Here is a 25,414-nt window from a genome sequence, read left to right as displayed (position 1 = left end):
GGTTGTGCTTAAAATCTCAGCATGGACATAATGAACAGGATACGCCGCCACTCTGCCAAACAATAAGGGTCATTCTTTGGAATCCTGACAGGGTACCTGAAGTCCAACCATGCAACAGGTCAGGATCATTAAAATCATCTTACTGCTCGTCTGGAAGGCAAGGAAATTGGCTGGCAGGAAACATCTACATAAGATACAGAATTGACGTTATGGTGGATGTGGGTGTAGCCTGAGATCAGGCTCCATCATCGGGAAGGTGAACAATTTTGGCACAACAGAGCTGATTTTCTTTCTTTTTTGGGGAGATGTTCCACTGGATTTCTGCTCGTTCAGCCACAAAGTCAGGCCTAGGTGGAGTTTTATAGCGGGAGATCTTCCACTCTATCGCATTATTTTCATGAAGCTGGCATTGCCATCATGGAATAGATTTGGGTCTCCTAGTTCAATCAAAAGCCAAATTTGGTCCTGCGTCCAAAGACGTCGTATAGAATTGTGTGTCTGCTAAAAAATCTGGTGGAGAACCACAAAATCGTTCATGAGTCAGGTGTCCAAATACTTCTGACACCACAGTGATTTGTGTAAACTTTTAAACCTTTCAGCCATTTTTTAAAGGAACAAACCAATTTAAGTTTCATGGTCTCGGTGAGGTTGTAACATGAGACCTCGAGGCTGAAACAGAATGGACTTCATTCTCTATTCAAGGTAACACAACTGGAGTCAGATTTTCACCTTCGACCCCGTGAGTCGAAGCGCAAAAAAGGGTCATCTTTCTCCTTTCTCACCAAAAAGCAATTCAGAATTGTTGTAAATCTTTCAGTCCATGAAAAAAAAAAGAACCGGACCTGTCTGCGTGTAAATCCAGGTCTTGAATACAATTCTCGAAAGCCCAACCCTACCAGACGAAACCTAACGACCAATAAAAAAAAAATCCGAGATTCCGTCTGTGCGGTGACACTAATATTTCAGGTTGATCGATTTCAGAGCACCACCTCGTTGTAATTGTTACACTGTGAAAGCAGGAAGAGAGGTTGGGCCGGTTTTGTTTCCCGACAAAAGTGCAGAGATAACAGACACAGACCTCTAAACTAACACACTGTGGGCTTTTCTTTATCTCGCCGTGGGTCAAAATAGCGGACGTAATCCGAGCACCGGGAACTGACGAATCACAGATCACGTCACTGGGTTGAGGTTTTCAAGCTCAGAATGGAGAAGACTTTAGGACTAAAAAAAAGGAGTAATATATACCGCATTTATGGCAACTTTGCAAACGGGGTTAAGGGTTAAGGGACTCACTCAAGGGTCCAGAAGAGGCAGCTTGGTTTGAACTCGTGACCTTCTGATCCGTAGTCTTAATCCCTGAGCTCCCACCTCAACACTATTGTCTATCCATACCATATGTAAGTTCTGATGTAGGTGAGGTGAGGAGGCCTGGGGGTGCAGTCAGCATCCACCAGTCTAATGCAGTATGGGGTCTCCTAATTAAAGGGAAGGAAACGTTTTATGCAAATCCAAAGACATCTTATATAATTATTTGCTTTTAACTTTGTGGTAACAGTTTGGGTAAGGATCACATATGGCTGGAAAAGTCCGGTGTCTCAGGTAGTGTATATGTAGGTCTGAATCTGAAAAAGATCTGAGGGAAAAATTTGCACACATGAGCAATGATGGAACTGTAATGAATGGACATTCAGTATTGAGATTGAGGATGGGTTCCTTTTCAGTCTGGTTCCTCACAAGGTTTCTTCCTCTTGTGTGCCATCTCAGGGAGTGTTCCTCGCCACAGCAACCGCCGTCTCGCTTATTAGGAATAAACTTACAATGTTAAGAAACACACTAAACTTATACATTCTTTCATACGACTTTATAAAAGCTTTAACTCTGTAAAGCTGCTTTGAGACCATGTTCATTATTAAAAGATGCCCTACAAATAAGAGTGAATTGATATATATATTTTAAAATATCAGCAGTGACAATAAATACGATTGCAAAAGACTTGCTGTTTTACTGTGTTTTATAATATTCAAAATTATTTACACTCATTTACAAAGAAAAAAAAAAAAAACTTTTGCCATACCGCACCGCAATTCATGCACGATATTTTGGTCCCGCATTTTTGTCTTTCCCGCACGATATTTTGGTTCTTCCAAGGGTACTCGATTATACCAGAGCGATACCGAGGACACGAGAGATCATGGGCATTGGGTTCGCCCTTCTGTTACCAATGCGTAACCAACATGCCCTTTTGATTTGAGACAGAAAAGCATTATGGGGGAAAACAAAAGTAATACAAAAAGATACACATATATAAAATTGCATGCTTGGCATTTACAGTATATTTGAAAAGAAAACAAGTTCTACGTTCCAGTCCTGGGCAGTCTGCCTGAACAACTCAATATGAACAATAACACTGTAGTTGCAAACACTGCACTTTTTTTTCTTTTTTTATGACCAGTTCTCTGACAGCGCATTGAACTGGTTACATCACAGTAGCATTAACAGGATGAAAAACACAATCATACATCTGTACACAAGTGCTTATTAATATTATAAAACATCACGTCAGAGCAAAAAAGTTGACCAGGTTTTTCTTTGTTTATGGATAAAAAAAAAAAAAAAAAAATGTTTCCACATTCCAGTTCATTCTAATGTCAGAAAACCTCCTATTAATGAAATACACGTTTTAATCAATGATTCATGGCACAAACCTTGTCCACTGTATGGACAAAAGTATTAGGATGCCTGACTTTTCATCCAAAACTCTTAACACAAAGTTATACACAACTATAGGATGCAATTTCACCTTCACTTGTACTATAAGATCCAAAACTGTTCCAGCATGACAATGCTCCTGTGCACAAAGCCATGGAGATCTGCTTTACATGGGTTGGAATGGATCTTGAGCGGTCTGCTCTAGAGCTCTGAGCTTTAAGATGAACTCTTAAGTGAACCCCCAGATCTCCTCATCTTACCTACATCATCAGATCTTTTATGGTTTAGGAGCCCAGATTAGGGTTGCGAAGGGGTGGAAACTTTCCATGGGAACTTCATCGGGGTAATTTTGGAAATATTCCAATTTGGAAACTTACCAGGAATTTATGGGAATCTATTAGAAATTTGGGGAAATGTACATGTATAAATGTTTTATTACATTTTTGGAGGAATGTATGGTGCGTGAAGGGGGCGTGGCCTCAGTAGTCCTGCAGTAAGTGTGCTGTGTGCATGTGATTAATGAAATTAGACAGAAATTCAATAGAAATTGCATTACATCTGGTTGTTTTACCCAAAATCATCCTGCAAAATATATATTTTGGAGTGGAGGTTATCAGAACATGAAATGGGGACTAAATGTGCAATTGGCCTTTTTAGAAAGAAGGACACACCAACCTGATGGTCAGTTCTGCTACAATACAACAAATGTTACACTTCGTTTGGTAGTTGAACCATGACACTGAAAAGAACAAGAACTCGAGTCCCGTTTCAACGCGTGCGGAAATCCGTGTGTTGCGACTTCACGATTGCGTTCCTGTAACATTTCAAGCGAAGAACACGTTACAAGGCTCAGCCCCGGCTGAGAAAGAGGAGGAGGAGGAAAGACAGAAGCAGAGGACGAGCCGGGGCGGCGACGCGATCGCAGGCGTTCAGCGGCGACGTGGTGGCGAAGACGGCGTCCGTTTCGTTCCGAGGGAGCGCCATGTTGCAGATGTTCCCCTCGCAACAAGAAACGCACATCTGCACAGATGCAGGGAAATAAAATAAATCAGCTGCAAGAGAATTGTTTTCATTGATACAAAATTTTACGATTTTTAAAGATTAGCCTGGAAACCTCCTCGAGATGAAACGTTTCCTGACATCTGATAACATCTGCCCATTGTGCATATACATTTTGGACAAAAGTTTTGGGACACCTGAACTTTCCTGCCCTATGTGGCTCTTCTCCAAACTGTCCAATCTTGAGGCACTCAATTGTACAGCATGTCTTTAGATGTGGTAGCATGAAACTTTCTATTCACTAAAACTCGTAGACTCACACCCATTCCTGCTACATGAAGATATGCTTGGCATGGTTTGGAGAGGAAGATCTCCTGCTACAGAGATCTGACCTCAACCCTACGGAAAACTTTTGGGATAAATGTGAATGCATCTCAGGCCTCCTTACCTTCTCACCTACATCAGTACCTGACTTTACTAACACCCTGTGGTTAAATGAAGGTCCACAGAGAAACATCTTCTCATATCAGTAAGAGCAACTAAATGTGGAATGCGATGCTCAAAAAGCATATGTACTAACAGGAGGTGGAGCTGGAGGTAGCAGAGCTGAAGATGTTGAGATGTTCGTTGGGCGTGATGACGATGGATTAGAAATGAGTTTATTAGAGGGACAGCACATGTAGGACGTTTTGGGGACAAGGTGAGGGAGGTGAGATTGAGATGGTTTGGACATGTGCAGAGGAGGGACATGGGGTATATCAGTAGGAGAATGCTGAGGATGGAGACACCAGGAAGGAGAAAAAGAGGAAGACGAAGGAGGAGGTTTATGGATGTAGTGAGGAAAGACATGCAGGTAGTTGGTTTGAAAGAGGCAGATGTAGAGGACAGAGGGGTTTGGAGATGGACTCTTAATGGGAGAAGCTGAAAGAGGAAGAAGAAGAAGTACTGATATGTAACTCAGTGGTCTCATAGTGGAGGTCTATATTAAACTTCTTCATACACATGGTGTCTGTGTGACTGAACAAGAACGAGCAGGATGAGACTCAGCTTGCTCAGAGGCAAACCTAACACATGGGTTGGGGTGGAAGATCTTGCTCAAGAGCCTCACCAGAACCTACCCGATGGAAGAGAATCTCTTGCAGGTGTGTATCTACAGCTCGTATCATTTCCGTCATCACTCGATACAAGCTAGACCTAGACAAGCGCTGACCTCCGACTGGCTGCTTTACTATAACTCAGTGGGAAACTCCCTGGTCTTTGTCTACATGCTCTGTCATTTCCTTCTTTCTTGTTCTCCACTTAGAGGCAGAAGATAAGCTACACAATGGTGACAGGAACAAGTCAATCTTTCAGTGCTGGATTACGTGAAGTGAAAGATGTTCGAAGCGGAGTGAAATCACTCAGCGAAGGAGTTAAAGATGAATGTGAAGCTGATCGTGCTGTGATCCTCCGTGCTACGAGGACGGACGGGAACTCGTATTAGATGCTCCTGCTCTATCAAAACCTGGTTCCATTATGGAGGTGGCCAAGTCACGGTTGATCTTATAATCCTGCTGATGATGAGAAGGGCTTCACATGAACAACCTTGAGAGACACTATATGGACAAAAGTATGGGTAGAAGTCTCACTTGAAGTACAAGAACCTAGCCTGAACAAATCCAACTCCATGAAGATATGCTTTGGTTGATGTGGAAGATCTCCTGCTCTAAAGATCTCTAAATCCTATTGAACAATCAGTGTGATTGCCGAACTTCACAAGAATACTCTGATATCTAACATCTTCTCAAAAGAGTGGAGATAATTATTACAGGAAATGAGAACTAAACCTTGAACGAGATGTTCAAAAATAGAAGCACATTTCAATCTTATGGTCAAACCTTTGTCCATGAACCATGTAAATGGCTGGATTTGGAACTACGATAGCGCTGAACACTCGAGTCTCCATCAAGAGTTGATCACCTCAACAATGGTAGAACTATAATTATTGGAAATCTCGTTCCTCTCAAGGTTTCTTCCTCCTGAACTCTCAGGGAGTTTTTCCTTTACCACCATCACATTCGTAATGTATTTATTTATGTAAATAATGTTTAAATCTCCAAGACTTTTGAATTTGTATGAAATTTCAAAATTTCGGCGATCCAAATACGTCCTTTCGTGAATTTTACAATTTTGCGTTCGCTTTGAGAGTCTCCGGAAACGTACCCTGATCCGTTCGTGGTCCGAGTCGGTGCAGCCGGTAGCGAGACAGTCCTCCAGCGCGACGCAGCGCTTCGTCACGGACACCGTGTTCCCACCGAAGTCCAGCTTGTGCAGTGTGGAGCAATATTTAGTCTCTAGAAATGGAAAGATTTATTTTCAACGTTTTTGATTGGATGTTTCTATTAAAGGTTGGGCGTATTTCACAATAACGTCCTTCCAACATCAAGATACATATACACACACACACACACACACACACACACACACACACACACACACACACACACACGTATAAAGACTAACGAAATGCTCGTCATGATGGAACACGACGGACGTTACTTTTAAAGGATCCTTGCCCTGTGGAACATCTGGAGCTGGATGGTCTTACCTTGTGAGCAGTAAACATCTGGCGCCCAGCGATTACACTCGTAATTGTCGGATGCTTCCTGACACGTAAAACACTTGAACCCTCCTGGATACGGCGTAGCTGTGAGCAGAGCGGGAAAAAAAGACGATTTGGTTTTTAAACTTCAGAACCAACTTGTGAAAATAGGCACGTCGAAGCAGTTGAGGATCAGCAACACTGTGGAGGTTCGATATTCGTTTTTTTGTTTTTATTTATTAATTTTTCAGCAGAATGTATCAGGATTTCCTTCAGTTTAGTTTCTATGAAATAAATGCAAAAAAAAAAAAAAAAAGAAGGTAAATACGAGCGAATCAGATCAGAGGAATTTTTACATCCTGAAAACGAAAAGAGGTGGAATTTTTCATTCTTTCTTCTTTCTTTTGTCTTTTCTGACTCCTTTCTTTCTTTCTTTCTCTCCCCAATTTTTTCCCTCGTTATTTCTTTTCCTTCCCCCCTCATTTCACCTTTTCTTTCCTTCCTTCTTTACTTCATTCTTTCTTTCTATTCTTTTCCTTCTTTTACCTTTTTCATTCCTTCTTTCCTACCTCTTTTCTTGTTTCTCCTTACCTTTTTCTTTCCTTCCTTCTTTCCTTCTACCTCTCTTTTCCCCTCTTTCTTTAACCCTTTTCCTTCCTTTTTATCATTTCTTTTCCTTCTTTCACCTTTTTCCTCTTCCTTTCTTTTCCTATTCATTCATTCATTCTCTTTCTTTCCTTCCTTCTTTCCTTTTTCTTCATTTACCTTTTTCCATTCCTTGTGTCCTTTCTTCCTTTTTCTTTTCTTTTCTTTTCACCTTCTTTCCTTCTATACTAAACTTTTTCTTCTCTTTTTATTATTTTCACCTTTTCATTCCTTCGTGCTTTTTCCTTCCTTCCTTCTTTGTTTTTCTTTTCCTTCTTTCACCTTTTCATTCCTTCTTTCCTTCCTATTTTTCTCCTTCTTTCCTTGCTTCCTTATTTCTTTTCTTTCCATTTCACAATCTTGCCTTCGACCTTCTTTCAAATTTTCTTTCCTTCTTTCACCTTTTTCATTCCTTCGTGCTTTTTTTCCTTCCTTCTTTGTTTGCTTTTCCTTCTTTCACCCCTTTCTTTCCTTCCTTTTTTCTTTTCTTTCCTTTTCACTAACTTTCTTTCTGTCCTTTTCTCTTTTTTCCTTTCTTTGCACAGGGTCAGGATGGTGAACGAGACTAGAGGAGGTTATTAGAACTGCAGATTTGGATGAAATGTGCAATGAGCAAAAAAAAAAAAAAAAAAAAAAAATATGATACCAATTTTATGGTCAGGTTTCAACAAACATTGTCCATGTAGCGTAAATAGAAAAGATCACATGATTCAACATAGATTCTACTGAGGATCTGAAAAAGTCTGATCTGATCCAGGACTGTGCAGAACCAGTCACACTTCAAATCCAAATCACTCACAACCTGCCCATGTCCGATGTTCACTTAATCAAACCCGGATGTGGGGCAGGATGAAGCCGTTTGGTCTCCAGGATCTGGCTCTCCAGGACCGCTCATGACTACCAGCTGCGGCGTGACGAACCCCTTTGATACAGAAATATCCCGGCTCTCGTGCACAGTGTGAGCCGCGGTCTGATCTCAGGAGCAACTGGGACGAGATTCCCATGCCTATCTGAGGCAGCTGTTCCTTCTGGACGACGATCAAAGACTCGTAAAAAAGGACGAGCAAATGTGTAAATGGGAATCGTTTCCAAGCTCCTTTCGAAGGAACACGTTTTTCATGGGAAATTACTTTCTGAACGATGGAAACGTGTTTTCCCAGGCCGGGTTATTTCTCTCTTCTTTTTGGGTTTCTTACTTAAATACGACGAGGCCGTGAAGAAAACGTGCAAGAGATGGCGGTGAGAATGTCAGAAAAACGCCTCTAATAAATCTGCATAAAAGGTCGAGATACGCCATTGGTTGGCCAAAAGTATTGGGACACCTGAATTTTCCAGCCATATGTTGTTTTTTCCCCACACTTTTCCCACCCAATGGAGATTGTTAATTGTTTAGGAGGTCATTGGATGCAGTAGCAGAGGAAATGATTTCACTTGGTGTCAATCAGAACTAAATCACATGGACTTTCTGGTGAACGCAAAAGAAAAATAATGTGATGTTTGATTTACTAAACATTGCACATCAACATTGACTTTATTAATCTCCATCTCATAGCGTTTCCAAGAGTGTCTTAGCACGAAGTTGGAGACCTTTTCTCTTTATTTAATACCTCCATGAAGATATGGGTTGAAGTAAAAGATCTCCAGCTACAGAACCCCAATTGAACGCCATTGGAATGATTTTTTCATGCTGAATTCCAGGCCTCCTCACCTCACCTACATCAGTACCTGATTTTTGTAGCTAAATGACCACAAATCTCCACAAACCACACACTTCAAAACCTAATATCTTCTCAGAATTGCAGTGGAGGTTATTAAAACAGCAAGTGGGGACTGAATGTGAAATATAAGATGGAACTTTAATAATCCTGAAGGAAATTCAGGACTAATAAAGGAGGAGATAAATAAATATAAATGGAAAATAAATTAAATACTCTCAATATACAAATGTTCTAAATGCACAAATGCAGCAGTGTGGCTTCAAACTTGGGCACACAAATGTAACATGAGATTTGTTTCATCTCTCTCTCTCTCTCTCTCTCTCTCTCTCCTCATTCACCACTTCTTCTGTTTCTTTTCTGTCTTTAGATTAGAATATCTTTTTCATTCTGGTCAAAACCCCCCTGAGTTTGCTGTTTAAGTCTCTTCTCGTTGCTCAGTGCTGTAATTGCTAACAGGTGAGTCTAATCACAACGAGCCGGGGAGAATGCGAGGTAGCCACGCCCACTCCTTAGTGATGACATCATTATGACTGTGAATTTTTTTTTTTTATACACTGATCTTTTTTCTGCTATACATTACTCAATTAGCTGGATTTTTTCCCCCCTATAGTTGACCATTTGACATGATCTAGCGATTTTGTTTCTTGCAACTGGGCCGTCTGCTCGAACAGGAGGCGATCGGTGTCCCTGAACTTTTATAGGTCTAAATAATGGATACTTACTAGACGGATGGAGGAAGACGATGTCCTTTTTAGTGAAGTCTCTCGAGCGCACAGTTTTCAGCCAGTCAGCGATGAAAGTCAGCATTAAGAACCAGGCCACTACAGGCCAGGGTTCCATCGCTGGGTGTACGCTCACACATGCAGCTTTGCGAAAGGTCCCAGAATGCACCTGTGATGAAAGGGAACAAGTAAAAAATGTCAACACCAGTGTCTTCCTATTCTCCTATTCTTTCAATTTTGATCTCACTTACACTATGTGGCCTCCAAACACTGCCTGTGTTCCTCTACCCAGTGTATTAAAATGAAACGGAAGCAAGCACATTGACCCAGGAATAAAAACGTGTCATTATACAGTCTCACATACAGGTTTTGATCATTTGAATAGATATCAATCAGTGTTTGACTCATTTTTTTTATTAATGGAGTCTTTTCACATAAACTGAGGTGATTAAAGAGTCTTGTGATAAAAATGATAACAGGAACATCAGAGTCATAATAAATCAGTACTTTGGATACTTAAGTACATTTGAAGGCAAGTGAAAAGTTTAAAGGAGACGATTTTACTGGAGTCACATTTTTGTGTTCTTCGTCCACCACTGCTGTAAACTACTAAATACCTGGTCCACCTTGAGGAACGGCGTCTAGCCAGTCTAGTCTCCTAATCCTCCATGTCCACTCTCTGCCCCTCATAGTCTGCGCTTGTAATCCACTCTGAAAGGTTAATGCTTTAGCTACATTCCACAGCACCAAACATTGATTAGTAGACTAAACGTGTCTGTTTTAAGACTAACAGTGGGCAGTTGAGTTATTAGAGTTGTACTTCTTTTCAAAAACAAAAAAAAAAACAGACCAAGAAATAGAAGAAAACCCTCTTTTGCACAAGCGAAGATACAGACTTAAACACACACCTACAGGATTCTACTGGATTCCCTGCAGGATTTTGGCATGGTCCTGATCCCAATACACTCTGAAATCTAGTGGAACTTCCGGAATCTTCCCAGAAGCCTTGAGATTATTATAAGGACAAATGCAGTCTACATGTGGAGCGTAGAAATCTTATGGTCAGGTGTCTGCAGACTTGAGAAAAAAAAATGGTTTGACCTACGAGCTTGTGACCTTCAGCCTCCCGGGAGTACATTAAGTAATTCATTAAAGGAACGCTTCTTCTTTCCGACAGCAAGACACGGATTTGGTTTCAGAACCGCAGGTTTCTCGGTGGCTGAAGATGCATCTCGGCAAGCGTTATCTCCTGTAAAGGAGTCTAACTTTACTCGGCTCAGGCTTCTGGTGTCGTTTGCTCGAGGATAACATCAGGAGCAGGTGCAATGGCTGACAAAAGAGTTTTTCAGGGAAAAAAGAAAAAATAGCACGGCGAGTAAAACAGATCGAAGAAATCGAATTTTAGGTCAAACAAATGAGATGAAAACTGTGCTCGTTTTTATGTAGTATACACTATAAAGATGTGGAGAAGACAAAAGAAGAAGAAGAAGAAGAAGACACTATAAGGGATGGGCTTTTCTGAACATCCCATTCCACAATTAGTCTCCATTTGCTCTTATAATAACCTTCACTCTTCTGGGAAGAAGTGTCACTAAAATTCTGTGGAGATTTTGTGCTCATTAAGTTACAAGGGTGGTAGAAAAAGTCAGGTACTGACGTAAATTTCCAACATTTTGGAGAGGAATCACATATATGGCTGGCAAATCCCAATCCTTTTGTCCATATAGTGAATACTGTCGATTCTTCTATTCCTTCTATTTTCTTTCCGTTCGTTTCTGAATGAATGACGCTGAAAACAATCGACGGCTGTTAAACGCTCTTGGTCCGTCTGCTCTGGAGAAACACCTGACATCATTCAGAAGAGGAGCTCCAGGTGTTCGTGGCGAGGCGAAAGAACATTTTCCTTTGTATAAAGTGATCATGGTCTATCACAGAAGGTAATTACCCGGCAAACATTCCGCCCTGCTTTACCGCTAAATTAGGATGAACGTGTGTGTGTGTGTGTGTGTGTGTCAGTCATGCCTGTTTGTGTCTGCTGCAAGTTTTCCAAACGTTCCAAAACCTACTTAATCCGAATCCATCATTCTAATAGTTAGAAATGCTAAAAAAAACAAGTCTACTATTTGCACCTGAACTTCCAGCCAATCACAATACACTATTCAGACTGACCCTGGTAGATATTGATCTAATCTGCTTTGCTGGATGTCTTGAGATAAAAAGTACATGATTGGTTTATCAGGCTGTAGCTCATGCTAGCTTTCTCACTTATCTTTACTGTAGCGGGCTCTTAGAAAACCCTTTTTCCTCTAATCACTATTCGCTGTTAGCATGAATTCTTTTAGCATGCCCTCAGAACTGGAGAGAGAGAAAGAGAGAGGCAGAAATAGAGAGAAAGTACAGCTTTTACTGGGAAATGAAGCAGCTGAAAACACTTAGTCAGCTCGCATGCTTCATCTGAGGATTAACGATGAAAACATGCTCAAGCGATTGAGAGACTCCAGAACACGTACAAGATGTTTGGCCTGTGGAAGTGACTGCATGAATGAATCTAGACTGAATCCTGTTGGTCATGCTGAAGAGGAAATGAGCAATTTCCAGATTTGCTATTTTATAACACTTAGAGATAAAGAGACAGTTAGATATCTGCCTTCTACTTCAGTAAGAGACTGTATTTTAGTGGTTAGGGATTAAGGTTTAGGTTTAATGGTTTAAAGTAAAGGTTAGTGTTTAGAGTTAAGTTTAGGGGTTAGGGTAAGGTTTAGGAATCTGGGATTAAATTAGGGGGTTAGAGTTTAGGGTTAGGCATAGAGGTTAAGGTTTAGCATTAGGGCTAGGGGTTAAGGTTTAGGGTTAGCGTTAGGGCTAGGGGTTAGGTATGTGTTAGGAATTAAGATATATGGTTAGGGTTTTAATTAAGGGTTAGTGTTTATGGCTAGGGCTAGGGATTAAGGTTTAGGATTTAAAGTGAGGGTCAGAGTTAAGGATTAGGGCTAGGGGTTAAGGTATGTGTTAGGAAATAAGATATAGGGTTAGAGTTTAAAGTGAGGGTTAGTGTTTAGGGTTTAGGGTAAGGTTTAGGATTTAAAGTAGGGGTTTGAGTTTACAGTTAGGGCTATGGGTTTAAGTTTAGGGTTTAAAGTAAGGGTTAGAGTTTAGGGTTAGAGCTAGGGTTAAGGTTTAGGGTTTAAATTAGGGTTTAGAGAGTATGGCTAGGGGTTAAGGTTTAGAGTTTAAAGTAAGGGTTAGTGTTTAGGGTTGGGGCTAGGGGTTTTGGTTTAAAATAAGGGTTAGGGTTTAGGGTTAGGGGTTAAGGTAAAAGAGTTAGGTTTAGGTTTATGGTTAGCAGTCAAAGTAAGGGTTAGAGTTTAACATATGGTTTCAAGCCAAGTGTTAATGTTAGTGTAAAGTTATGTATTTGTTTAAGGGTTCCAGACTGGGGTTAGGGTTTAGGAAAGTGTGAGCGATTTAAGATTAGTTTGTGAGTTTAGGGTAAGGGTTAATAATGGGGTAAGAGTTTAGGATTTGGGTTATGGGTTAGCATAAGGGTTTAAAAATTGAGGTGTTAGGAGTTAGGGTAAGGCTAGGTGGTAGGGGTTAGTGTTTAGAGTTAAAGTTTGAAGTTTAGGGTACATGTAAGGGATTAGGGGTAAGGCATAGAGTGTAGGATTGGTCTTAGGTTTGGGGTAAAAAGGGTATAAAGCTTTTATATGGTACTTCACCCACAAAAAAGTGCTAGAGAAATCAGATAAAGCTTTAGAATTCTGACAGCATGTAGTCATGCCTTGTATACAATATAAGATACATATCAACAAGGACACGTTGTAATTCCTTAAAGTCTCAGATTCTGCATGAAACCTCCAGCTCCTCAAGTGCACATTCCTCGAGGCACACCTTTTGATATCGATCAGAGTGCTCTGAAACCCTTTCAGCCTGATGCAGAACACCCAGCTACATTGTTGGACAATGTCCATGTCATCTCATTACTTCAGGTCAGGGGCTGCCTTGAACCTGCAGGGGTGCCGGATTCTTGCGGCTACCCGCAGGGTCAAAAGACCTGCGGGTTTCTGTCCGGGCCCTTGCCAGGTGGGGCCGACTAGCCTGCGCTGGCAACGTGATACGCCGGCCTGTGAAGTGGCCTGTGAACGGCAGGGTCTCCCTCTGGAGGGATAAACGAAATGCAAATCCTCTCCTGTGACTTCCTCAAACCCGTTGGACCAGGTTTTGTGAGGGTAAGAGAGCTTTAAGGGCGGGACAAGTGTTGTGTGAGCTTCCGCGGCCCTGCCCCATGTGGCTCTTTTCCAGTTTGCTGCAGGCATCTGAACGTTTTTAAACATGAAAAGAGATTAGCCACTGTAGGATCAGCAGCAAAGACATGAACTTCTGACTTTAGATCACGGATGGCTGGTGCAGAAATGCCATAGAAGAAGCATATACAATATATATATATATATATATATATATATATATATATATATATATATATATATATATATATATATATATATGTGAGCATTAGCAGAAAAAGAGCCTCTAAACTATTAGACCTATTAGAGAAAACAATTCCATTCCTGCAGAAGATCTTCCTGCCATTTGGTGTCGAACTGTTCCTCCTGCCATATGCAGGCAAAAACCCAAAGCGTCAATTTGGATCAGAATCACAGGTCAGTGAACTCAAATCCTACGCTTCTGAAGTGCTGCAGTTCAGCTGTGTAATTTCCTAATCCCCTTCTCAGGCACAAAACCCAAGTAGGTCAAAAGATTGAATACCATAATGTGGAATAAATTCTTGGTAGAATAGACAAAAGTATTGGGACACCTGACCCAAACCTGTTCCAGAATGACAATGCTCCTGTGCACAAAGCCAGCTCCATGAAGATCTGCTTTACATGAAGTTGGAGTGGAGGATCTCCTGCTATCCACCTCAACCCTATTGAACACCTTTGGAATTACTGTGAACGCTGACTGCACCCCCAGGCCTCCTCCCCTACATCAGTACCTGACTTTATTGCTGTATGAATCTAAACAGAGTGGAGGTTCTTATAAAAGCAAATGGAGACTAAATGTGGAACAGGACATACAGTAGTCGAGCTTAACTTTCTTCAGGCAGTAGATTTTCCCAGAAATATTCGTAATAAATAATGTTGTTATTGGCATTTTAAATAATTAAACAGTCCTAAAAAAATAATATGGTCATTTTATGAATATTTGCATATTAATGCAATTTCACCCTTTTCATTTTTTTGCCTCTTGGTGCATCTCGATCTTGAATTTGACGAAGATTCAACGTCCTATTTAAATCCCACAGCCGTAGACCAGACGAGAGGACCGAATGCTGCACTTTTTGCAATATTAGGGTCAGAAAAAAACCTTTAAGATGACGTCCTGATATCATACCATACGTCTATAATCATGGCGAAGTGCAGAAATCAGATGCTTTAGTCAAATCCTGCAAAGAAGGTCAAGATGGAGAATTTTGAGCATTATTTGACTTTTAAATCGCTCTTCTCGCCTCCTCGTTCTCCACCCACCCTCTCGCTGCTTTTCTGTGCACTCTGTGTCCCATCTTTCCACATGTCCAAATTATCTGAATCATTTTCCTTTTGTACTGCCATCAGCTCGGCTGCTTTTTTGATATTTTTTTTTTCAAACAAATGTACCAAAGCAAGATTAGGTCAAGCCATCCTCAGGTGATATGTGAAGGGTTAAATCTGTCTGGGGGGCTAATTTTTAAGTCTAGGAGGCGGGTGGAAAGTGTATAAGGGATCAGAATGAGGAGAGATAATGTATCCAAGGGGCAGCTGCTGAAATGTGGGGGGATGTGAGTATCACGGGTGGAGTATGGGGCAAGGATAAGACTCCCTTGAACTCTAAGACCTGCCACGTTGCAAAGGCAAAACAAGCTAATTAGGATTTTTCTTTAGCCATGGTGAACCATGTAGCTTTTAATACCGAAGCCTTTTCAGGGCACAAATACAGACCTTGAAAAGAACCGAAGGCCATGTTTTCTATAAGAACAATCCTCATCTGCCACGTCTTTGGTTGGCCTAAAAAAAGGACTGGAACTCGGGTTGACGTGCTTGTCCATATAAAACACATTTATAAAAAAAAGATATGGAGAAGTCATTATTTATCTGCCCGATTCACCCTGACATCTGGACGGAGTTCTTCTTGATTGGACACCACTCTGTGTGATAATGGTCCCATATCAACAGCCTAAAGATCCACAAATTTACTGAACAGCACAAGAACTTTGAGGATGGATTTGCTCAGTCTGCTACAATGGCTCAGGACTACAATTTTATTGTACAGTTCTCCATTTAAGCATCCATCACTGAACACCTCAACAATGATGGACCATGAGGTTACGGTGGATGGTTCCACTCAAGAACCTGAAAGATTAATTAATGTAATTAATAAGAACAGTTCTTCTAGAATGGTTTAGGACTACAGTTGCACTTGTGTTGTGGTGTGATAACCATTCCGAAGATGAAACTATAATGAATGAATATCTGATGATGAGGATTAGGTCTCCTTTGTGAATGGTTCCTCTAAAGGTTTTTCCCCTTTCATCGCTGTCACCTTTGGCAAAACTGCTTTGGGACCATTGTTAAAAAAGCGCTGAAACAAATGGAGCTGAACTAAACTGAATAGACATTCGGTGTTGAGGATGACGATGGGTCAGGTTTCTCTCAAGGTTTCTGCCTCATGACATTTTAGGGAGTTTTTCCTTGCCGAACTTATAAATGATAAGGAACAAACTTATAGGTACTAAACTAATACACTATTTTATTCAACCTCGTTATCTCTGTAAAGCTGATTTGAGACAATGTCCAAATAAAAATGAAATTGATTTAAAGAAAACTCTGAGCAAATCTCTTTGTAACAGAAGCATAAGCAGGATAAGTCTGAAAGGAAATATAAATAGACACGGCATGTAAAACTTTAAACCACAACTATGTAAGTTTGCTCCTTCAAAGCCATACAGGATGCCTCGCTCTGTATTCACAGTGACCACAAAACCTATGAGACACCAAGGAACTCCAACATTCCTGTTCTGTACTTCTCACATGACTCATCTGTTACAATGAATACAATAGAAAATGTCCAATATACAAAAAAAACAATGGTCTAAACCATGGTGCTTTCATAGAAACACATCCTAAGAAGCATTCATCTCAGTTCAGATTGATTTGTCTAGTGCTTTTTACAATAGACATGTTTCCAAAACAGTTTAGCCAAAGGTGACAGTGATGAGAGGGAGAATCTCCCTAAGAAACCCTGAAAGGAACCAGGCAAAAAAAGAGACCCCATCCTTATTACTGGATATCCATTCATTTTAGTTTCATCATTGAGTTCAATTGTAGCCCTAAACAACTTTAGAAAAACTGTTCGTATCAAGTCCAAATCCATCTTCTCAGGTTCCTGAGTGGAACCATCTAACATAATCTCATGGGTCTTGAAGCTGTGGAGCCATCCCCAGCAGGTGCGAGTGGTTTCCGATTGACAAAAACTCAGGATGAGCAGAAGGGGGCAGTCGGTCAATCATGTTGCGGTAGCACAATACGTAATGATAAACTCATGAAGATACAGACCATTCAGTTCACATCAAACATTAGAATGAGGAATAAAAATCGTTAAAAACAGTTGCAAATGGTAATCCAATTTTTCTACATTCGATCATGATCATATTATCTAAAAAGTAAAACCAAACAAACTAGCTAACACACTCTAATCATGTCAGGCCAAAAATGCTGAATAATAACAGTACATTGCTAACGAAGAACGGCAGAAGGTTCACTGCAGGGTGCGTGCAAAGGCCTTTGGAAAGACTAATCGAATACATTTGCTCGGCAAGTTGCTCAAATGAGTCCCAAGAGGAGCTAATTAGCATCAAAATCTGACGCCGGAGGTCCCCCGTGTGAAAAAGCCGTAGTTTTCGTGTACGTTGCGTTCGTTCAGAATTAAAGGACATAAAGGCTACATAAGTCAAAGGGAATTAATTGGAGGTCATTTCTTAGCAAGAAACATCCACTCTGGGACCATTTAAACAAATGATATATAATATGATACAAACTAGAGCAACATGTTCAGAGATCACAGACAATCCAGTGGAACATGGCATGAGGTGGGTCTTGTTGCTTTTGAAAAGCACATAGTGATCCATATGTACTTCACAGAGTAAAGCCTGAATGTTGGCCACTGATGGATTGACGGTTGGTCAGTTATTTTACATCCGGGGTGTTCAAGAGAACCACAAACCCAAAATAACTCACATAATAAGTCACAAAATCAAATGGCAAGAAACTATAAATGAGGCGACATTGAACTATTTTGGTTTAGAGCCATTTTCAAATGAACAAATGAATGTACATGGACCGAATCTGACCAGGAAGTCTGGCACAAATACACTTTACTGTTTCTTTTTATTTATGGAAAACATACGTAAATAATGAAAAACTAAAGATCAGATGAGTGGCCTTGTAACCCTGTGAAGATGATGAACCCCCAGGCGGACATGCTCGCTGATCCTGTGTCGGTCAGCCATGCGGCTAACGCGAAGCACAAACTTCACTAAATAATTCAAAAAGAGTATAAGTAATGTACGCGGCGAGCAATGCTTTTATACGCTCGGCTGCGCACTCTTGAGCGATGTGCATGGCGTGTATGGAGAGGCGTCGTCAGATGCGTGTCAAGTTCGCTGGAGGTGAACAGCTAAAGGAGGAGAGCAGCACTCATGCTAATGGAGAGACAGATGAATGCTCACGGTGACTCTTATGGGACTTGGCCCAGCCCCCAACTCCACTACACTACTTGCCAGATACAGGCATTGTTTTTTATGGAGGGCGTGGAGTCATCCCAGCAGGAAAAATAGGCAAGAGTCAGGCAAGAGGCAAGAGTAAGGATTTGAGTGACAAGAATCAAATTGGAATGGCCAAACGACTGGACTCGAGCAACAGGTCTTTTAGGGGGCGCCCAAGGCTCGCTGGTGCATGTAGGGGGTAAAAAGGGTATTTCATCTGGTCCGATCCCACCAAAGAAGCTGGAAAAGTGAAAGCTGGCTCTGATAGAAATGAGTCATAACACACTGCATTGCAGCGGAGTTGCGTGGCCTCAGGGTGGACAAAGTGCACCTGCTGAGCCCTGCAAATTGCCGGAAGTGTCTACGATAGGCGTTCACAAAAACCAGATCATGGAGCGATGGAAGATGGTGGCCTTGTTTGATGCATCATCCGGACAGCCTTGTATGTTCTTTGTGCAATAAAGATGGTACCAGTATGCACTACGGGAGGAAGGTGAGCCTGCGTAAGCAATGCATTGGTTTGGGTGATGTTCTGCTTGAAAACCTTGGCTCCTAGAATTCATCTGGTTGACACATACCAGCTAACTAAAGCACCCCTTTATGGCAACAGTATTCCTTAATCTCAGTGGCCTCTGTCAGAAGGATAATGCTCCCTATTGACCTCTTCTGGAAAGGTTTTAAAAACATGACAAAGGTGTTGCCTCCAAAATCCTTAGATCTCAACCTGATTGGGCAACTGTAGGATGAGCTGGACAAACAAGCCCCACCCGAATGGAGACTCCACCTGGCAACTTACAGGACATTATGTCTTATTGCAAGATACCACACTTGTGGAGTCTAGAGCTGTTGTGATGTCCTATACAATATAATGCAGCTGGCGTGAAAGTTCTGGATGATCCGCTGTACCTTCGGGGCAAACGTTTTGCTAAAAACCACATCAGGCAACGACTAAGACTAAGCACTTAAAGAGGTCACATTTGTCAGCCACTCGTGTCAAAGAAAGATTGGGTAAGAGGCGAAAAGCACGGCTAAGCACGTAACTTGAGTCGGGAACATTCAACGTCCTGAAAGTGATCTACACACCTGAGAGAACACAAACGCATTACAGGAAGGGGCATTCCTCACACCTGCAGCAAGCCTTGCTTAGACCCGTCATGCTGGTAGCAGAGGTGTGTGTATACCAGCAGAAATGAGAAACCGGTAAAGGTACCGCAAGCGCATGTCAAGCATTTAGACTGAAATGTGGACACACAAGATTTGTCATTTGGTATTTCATCTAAATGGAGGACGGAGTATCGATAGTTCAGTGGCTACAGTTTTTCTCAGTTGCTTTGCAGCGTTTCTCAGATTAGAAATTAAATTCTCAAAGCTACTTGTTGAACCTCCACATCGTTTCTTGTTGTTCAGTTCATTGAATGCAAAATTTAATGAACTTTCAATGAAAGTCAATCATCTAAAAACTTTTTTATAAAATATTTTTCTTAAATTGATGAATTCTGCAGATGAATCTTGAATGTTACAAAGGTTGCAGAAAAGTTTGGGTAAATTGCCGGAAAAAAGTTTCCATGGGAATTTTAACTGGAGGCCAGTTCAACCAAGTTTCAGTTGGAAACTGACCAGGAATTTATGGGAATTTTTTAAAATGTATTTATAATTTGTGGAAATAAATTTGTATATAAACTATCATGACCAAACAAAATTATTATATTTATTTGTATATTAGTGCGCATACACACAAACTAATACAGATCTTAAAAAAAAAAATGTCTTTTTTAAATTATTATTATTTATATTTAATTTTTAGTATAATTTTGTTGCACAGTGGTTCACACACAGCACAAGAACGTTTTACACAAATTTCGTGTAATATTTATGTAATTTACGCAGAGATGGACATTTTTTACATTATTTTGTGTGCAAGATTTAAGAAATGTGTGTTATGGAGGAATGAACAGTGCATGTAGGGGGCGTGGCCTCAGTAAAAATTTAACTAAAATTGCATTCGATCCGATTGTTTGAACCAAAATTATCCAGCAACATTTTTTTCCCCACTACATTTACCTTCCTTATTAAAGGCTCACCTGCAATTTAGTAAATTCCCAGTTTATTCCCTTTAATTCCAATGGAATTTTGCCAGTCTTGAAAATTCCTGGAATTTTGCAACCCTGAACGTCTCTTATGAAGGGTGTGTATTGCATCAAGATCAAAAAATGATTAACTAGTTCTCTAAAACAGGCCAAAGGCGAATCTTGTGAACCTTCAATTGGCGACAGACAGAAAAAAAACACAGAATTCCAATTCCTGAAATTGGAACAACCAGGAAACGAACAAACACTAATACAGTCCAGTAAGAGTGTGAATCCTGAAAAAAGCGATTGATACAAATACTTACACTTGTACAAATTGTTTTTAAAAAATGCACTTACCGGTGTGCCAATATTAAGAATGAGTCGAGAAAACTGTAAGAAGTCAAACTTCTATTTGGAAAATTGCGAGTTTGAGGTACCATTGGTGGGCCCTTGAGAAAGGCCCTTAACTGCTCAGTTGTATAAATGAAACTGTAAACCGTGCAGGATAGGGCAGAACGCCAAATGCCATCAATGCAATGAAAATGTAATGGGAAACTACATAACTAACCCCTTTAAATCCCTTTTCTTATTTCAAAAAAGATTTAATTTGGATGCCAAACGTTGCCTAACCCCCCCCACACACACAACCCCCCCCAACCCCTGTGCAGACTGACAGCTCGTAATGACCCTCATGCGTGTCTTCGTTGCCTTGTCATTAACGCTGGGTCTTCAAAACCATGGCGACTAATGGCGTCGTCTCGTACGCAAAAGCGCGCAGCCGCCGCCTTCCGTTTAAAGCCCCTATCATTGAAAGTGTCCAAGCTAACGGGCGCGAGTCTGGTCTCGGTTCACCACTGACAGCTCATTTCTCAAAGCGAAGAGATAATGGGGGTTTGGGGGGGTGTGGGGTGCAGACTAATCTATCACACAGCTGCACGGCCGATCAAATCACTGCTGCGATCTCCATGAAAATGATGAACAACCGTGCTTCAAACAATTGGGCCACTGCACAGATCATCAAATGAACATGTGCTCAAGACGTGAAGACGCCAAGGAGAAAAGATGATCGCAGTCTGAGCACTAAAGGATGGAGTTTGAGATGCACAATCGTTTTATTTTATCACTGGAAACTGAGGATAAAGTATTGGGACGTCTGATTTCTCCAGCCAACATGGTTTCTCTGCAAACTCCATAAAATCTAGTGGAACATCTTCCCAAGAGAATGACGGTTATTATTACAGCAAATGTGTTATCTTAGGCTCAGGTGTCCACATTTATTTATTTATTTATTTTTTTAGCATGACTCTATACATCCATCAGTCCCGTCAGCAGGACCCGAGGAACCTTTCATCGCTAAAATATTCCTTCCTTTGTTTGAGGGATCGCGTCGCTTCGCTGCTTTTCCTCGTATCAAACTCGCACACTGATCCCCTCGATACGGTGCTGTAACTCGAGTCTTTATTTCTGTTACTCTTAATATCTCTGGATCTGTATTACTTCATCACAACGCCACGCATTACAACACATTACAGTTAATTACACGTGTTAGAAAATGGATTAAGTAAATTTTTTGAGAATGAGAATAAATATCACAGAAATTTAAATAATTTAATTTGAATAAATCTTAGCTATAAAAATGACCTTATTAGCTACATTTTTTTTTATTACAAATGTAAAACCGTAACCTGGTGTCATGATAATCGGAGAGAAAATAATGTTAAAAAAATGCATGATTATATTAATAAGCAAAGCAAAAAAAAGGGCAAAGAAATGAATAATATTTAAAAAAAAATAATAAACCCTTTAATGCAAAAAAAAAAAATAATAATAATAGACATTTTATATATAATATAATTGTCATGAATTTATATATTATTATTGTTATTATTATTATTTTTTTTACATTTATTAATTTTTTTTTACATTTATTTATTTATATATATATATATATATATATATATATGTGTGTATTAAAAAAGTCATAGAATAAAAATACCAGACTGAATCCTAATCATTGTAAAACTACCAAATACACTATATGGCTAAAAGTATTGGGACACCTGACTTTTCCAGGTACACGTGCTCCTTCCCCAAACACACAATTTTCTCTTCACTTGAACTAGGAGACACAAACCTCACCCACCATAACGATGCTCCATGTAAGAGGAAGATCTCCAGCTACAGAACTCTCTGCACTCCAGGCCTCCTCACATCTCCTAAACCAGTAGCTGACTTTATTAAACACTCTGGTGGCTGAATGAACATCAATACATGGAGGTTATTACAATTTTTTCATTAATTATTTGAACTCAAGAACTCAATAATAATGAATTCACTGACATGAATGACATCGATGACTATTTGATTACTGGTTGAAAAAAGACGAGTCTCAGGGGGAGTTCACGGATCAATAACGCATCGATTTTACGTTGAAGAAAAAAACAAATAAAAAAAAATAAAAAAGACAAATTTTAAAATACTCCAATTTACATAAACTCAGGACATAAATCTTGTCTAAACAATTCAAAAAAATGTTTCTAAATTCTGCTCTGGATTACGACTGATCCTGAGACTATTCTGGGATCAAGATGGGAATAAACATCTATGAAAAATATATCAGAAATGTGTGTGTCTTCTTTTAGGGTTATTTTTAAATATTTGCACAGAGTTACACACACACACACACACACACACACACACACACACACACACACACACACTCTCACACACACACACTCACACACACGAAACTCCTCTAATTTTGCACTAATTTCACACATGGCACCTGTTTGTATTTGTACTCGCCCTGGGCACCGGTACAATCCAGTCTGACCTCGGCTTCAAATCCGAACCCACCGTGACCCGAGAGTGATTACCAACCATGTGCACACACATAGCATTGACTTTACACACTCCGACTTAACACACATAGATCATTCCTGATCGTTCCCGGGAGATGACAGAGGGCAAAAACAAAAATATACTGTATATAATATATATATATATATATATATATATATATATATATATATATATATATATATATATATATAAATAACCTCCACCAGAAGGGCACAGAAGAACGTTCAGCTTTTTTCCCAACAACCATCAACCAACTGATCTTCACACATCACCCCTAGAACACTGAGGTCTCACTGATCAACGTTTCACTGATTCTCCTGTACATTTTGTAATAACTGTATATTATAAATTCACACCATATCGTAGATGATCCTCCATTATCACACTGTACAGTTATATTTCTCTCTCTCTATATTTGGGCTTAAACACATGCATCTTGTTTTAAAAATTATTTATATACATATATTTCTCTCTATTGTGTTTTATACATTTGCATCTTTCTGTCATTTAATATTTCTCTTTTTTTGTATATTTATTTTTAGTGTATTTTTTAAAACTGCTTCTGCACATTCTTTATTCTTCAGACACCTTTATATTTATTTATTCTATTTTATTGCTATATATATATATATATATATACATACACCTTCCAGGATTTATTTATTATTTTGCACATGCCAGCAGACAGAATGAATATTTCAGATACAGAAGCTCAGGTTGGTTATGTTGCATTGAACCCAGTTCCTACTGAGTTCTTCCACTTCCACACGTTCTCACACACTGTTCCTCTGTCCTGCAGCCTTCTAACACACACTCAAGATGTTTCATGTCTATTGATCTGAAATCCTATTGACTTGTTTTGCTTTCTCACCCTGACATCACCTCCTATAACCTCTTATAACCTCTTATAACCTTCTCTCACCTCCTGGACCGCAAAACAGTGACGCACCAAAATGCTCTCAGAAGCGCTACTCACCGCAAAACCCCCGGCAGATCCCTCAACTCGGAACCTCTACTCCAACCGGATCCCTTCTTCTCTCTCTCTCTATTCCTCTTCTTCTTCCTCCTTGTCCTCTCCTTCCTTCTCTTCTTCACATTAACCGCACTCTGTCCATCTCTGCGCTCGTCCGCGTTTTGCGCCGTAACAAGTCGGCAGCGTGCACGCGAGCGAGCACGCGCGTTCGTTTGAGCGCCGCTTCCGGTGTGCGCGCTCTAGTTACGCGGCTACGCGCACCTGAACCTTATTAACGATAAACAAAACAAAACAAAACAAAACAAACAAACAAACAAACAAACAAAATCATCATCCGCAAACCGCTGGTGTTTTCCATTTAATAGGATTCATCCCAAAAATAGCATGCTGATAAAGAGAATAAAATAATAATAATAATAATAATAATAATAATAATAATTAAATAATTAAATAATAATGAATAATAATAATATTATTATTAACGTCAACAGTAACAATAAATGTGTTTTTATTGCTATAAGTATTTGTATTATTTCTACTACTATTACTACCATTATTATTATTACTATTTGCTATTATTATTATTTGAATAATAAATATAATTATTTTTATGAACGCTACTGCTACAATGTTATTATTGCAATTGATATTTTATTAGTGCTTTAAAAGACGTCTTGTTTATATGGTTGCATTGTTAATAACAGTGCCCTCTGCTGGTGGGCAGTAAAATAATAATAATAATAATAATAATAATAATAATAATAATAATAATAATAATATGAACATAAATGAAATGTAGCTACTGGAGCTACTGGTGCAATGTACAGAAGCATTTATTTATTTACTTACTTATTCGTAGCAAGAATGCAAAAGATACGAGCAGAAGATTGGTTTGTGCTTCTTGCTGAACATCCACATTTATTACCAGTTTCCTGTAATAATAACCTCCACTCTTCTGGGAAGATGTTCCACCAGATTTTGGAGTCTAAATCCAAAATCTAGTAAAGTCAGGTACTCGTGTCGGTGAGGTGAAAAGGCCCGGGGTGCAGTCAGCATGAAAAATTCATCCTCAAGATGCTCACTAGGGTTTATAGCTATAACAGATCTTCTTCTTAGAACTGTGTACAGGGGCATCATCATGCTGGAACAGGTTCGGATCTCCCAGTTCAAGTTCAAACGAAGGAGAAATGGTTGGATAACTCGGGTGTCTGAATACTTCTGGTCGCATTGCGTGGCTAAGAACGAAAAAATCACTTGCAATCCGTTTACATCATCAGTTTTCCATTATCCTGTTGGACAACTGTAAAAGCAGGAAAACTCTTTAGGTTTTAGCCTC

At 39.9% G+C, this 25,414-nt stretch overlaps 1 protein-coding gene across 2 annotated transcripts; it reads right to left on the bottom strand.

Annotated features, from left to right (window-relative positions):
• Window positions 1–1,983: 1,983 nt before the first annotated feature.
• Window positions 1,984–24,310, bottom strand: lypd6 (LY6/PLAUR domain containing 6). Of its 2 annotated transcripts, none has more exons than XM_046841137.1 (5): window positions 24,082–24,310; window positions 9,375–9,543; window positions 6,296–6,394; window positions 5,911–6,041; window positions 1,984–3,729 (listed from the first exon to the last, which is right to left on the bottom strand). In XM_046841137.1, the coding sequence occupies exons 2-5, from the start codon at window positions 9,490–9,492 to the stop codon at window positions 3,559–3,561; spliced, it is 519 nt and encodes a 172-aa protein (XP_046697093.1). In that variant the 5' UTR covers window positions 9,493–9,543; window positions 24,082–24,310; the 3' UTR covers window positions 1,984–3,558. The 2 variants fall into 2 exon arrangements, with proteins under 2 accessions (XP_046697093.1, XP_046697083.1); XM_046841127.1 differs by lacking the exon at window positions 24,082–24,310 and adding an exon at window positions 22,387–22,486.
• Between the last annotated feature and the right edge of the window lie 1,104 nt (window positions 24,311–25,414).

This window comes from Silurus meridionalis, chromosome 3 (assembly GCF_014805685.1).
Source record: "Silurus meridionalis isolate SWU-2019-XX chromosome 3, ASM1480568v1, whole genome shotgun sequence".
Lineage (NCBI taxonomy): Eukaryota > Metazoa > Chordata > Actinopteri > Siluriformes > Siluridae > Silurus > Silurus meridionalis.
The sequence above is the reverse complement of the archived record's forward strand: the minus strand, read 5'-3'. Positions and strand labels throughout refer to the sequence as shown.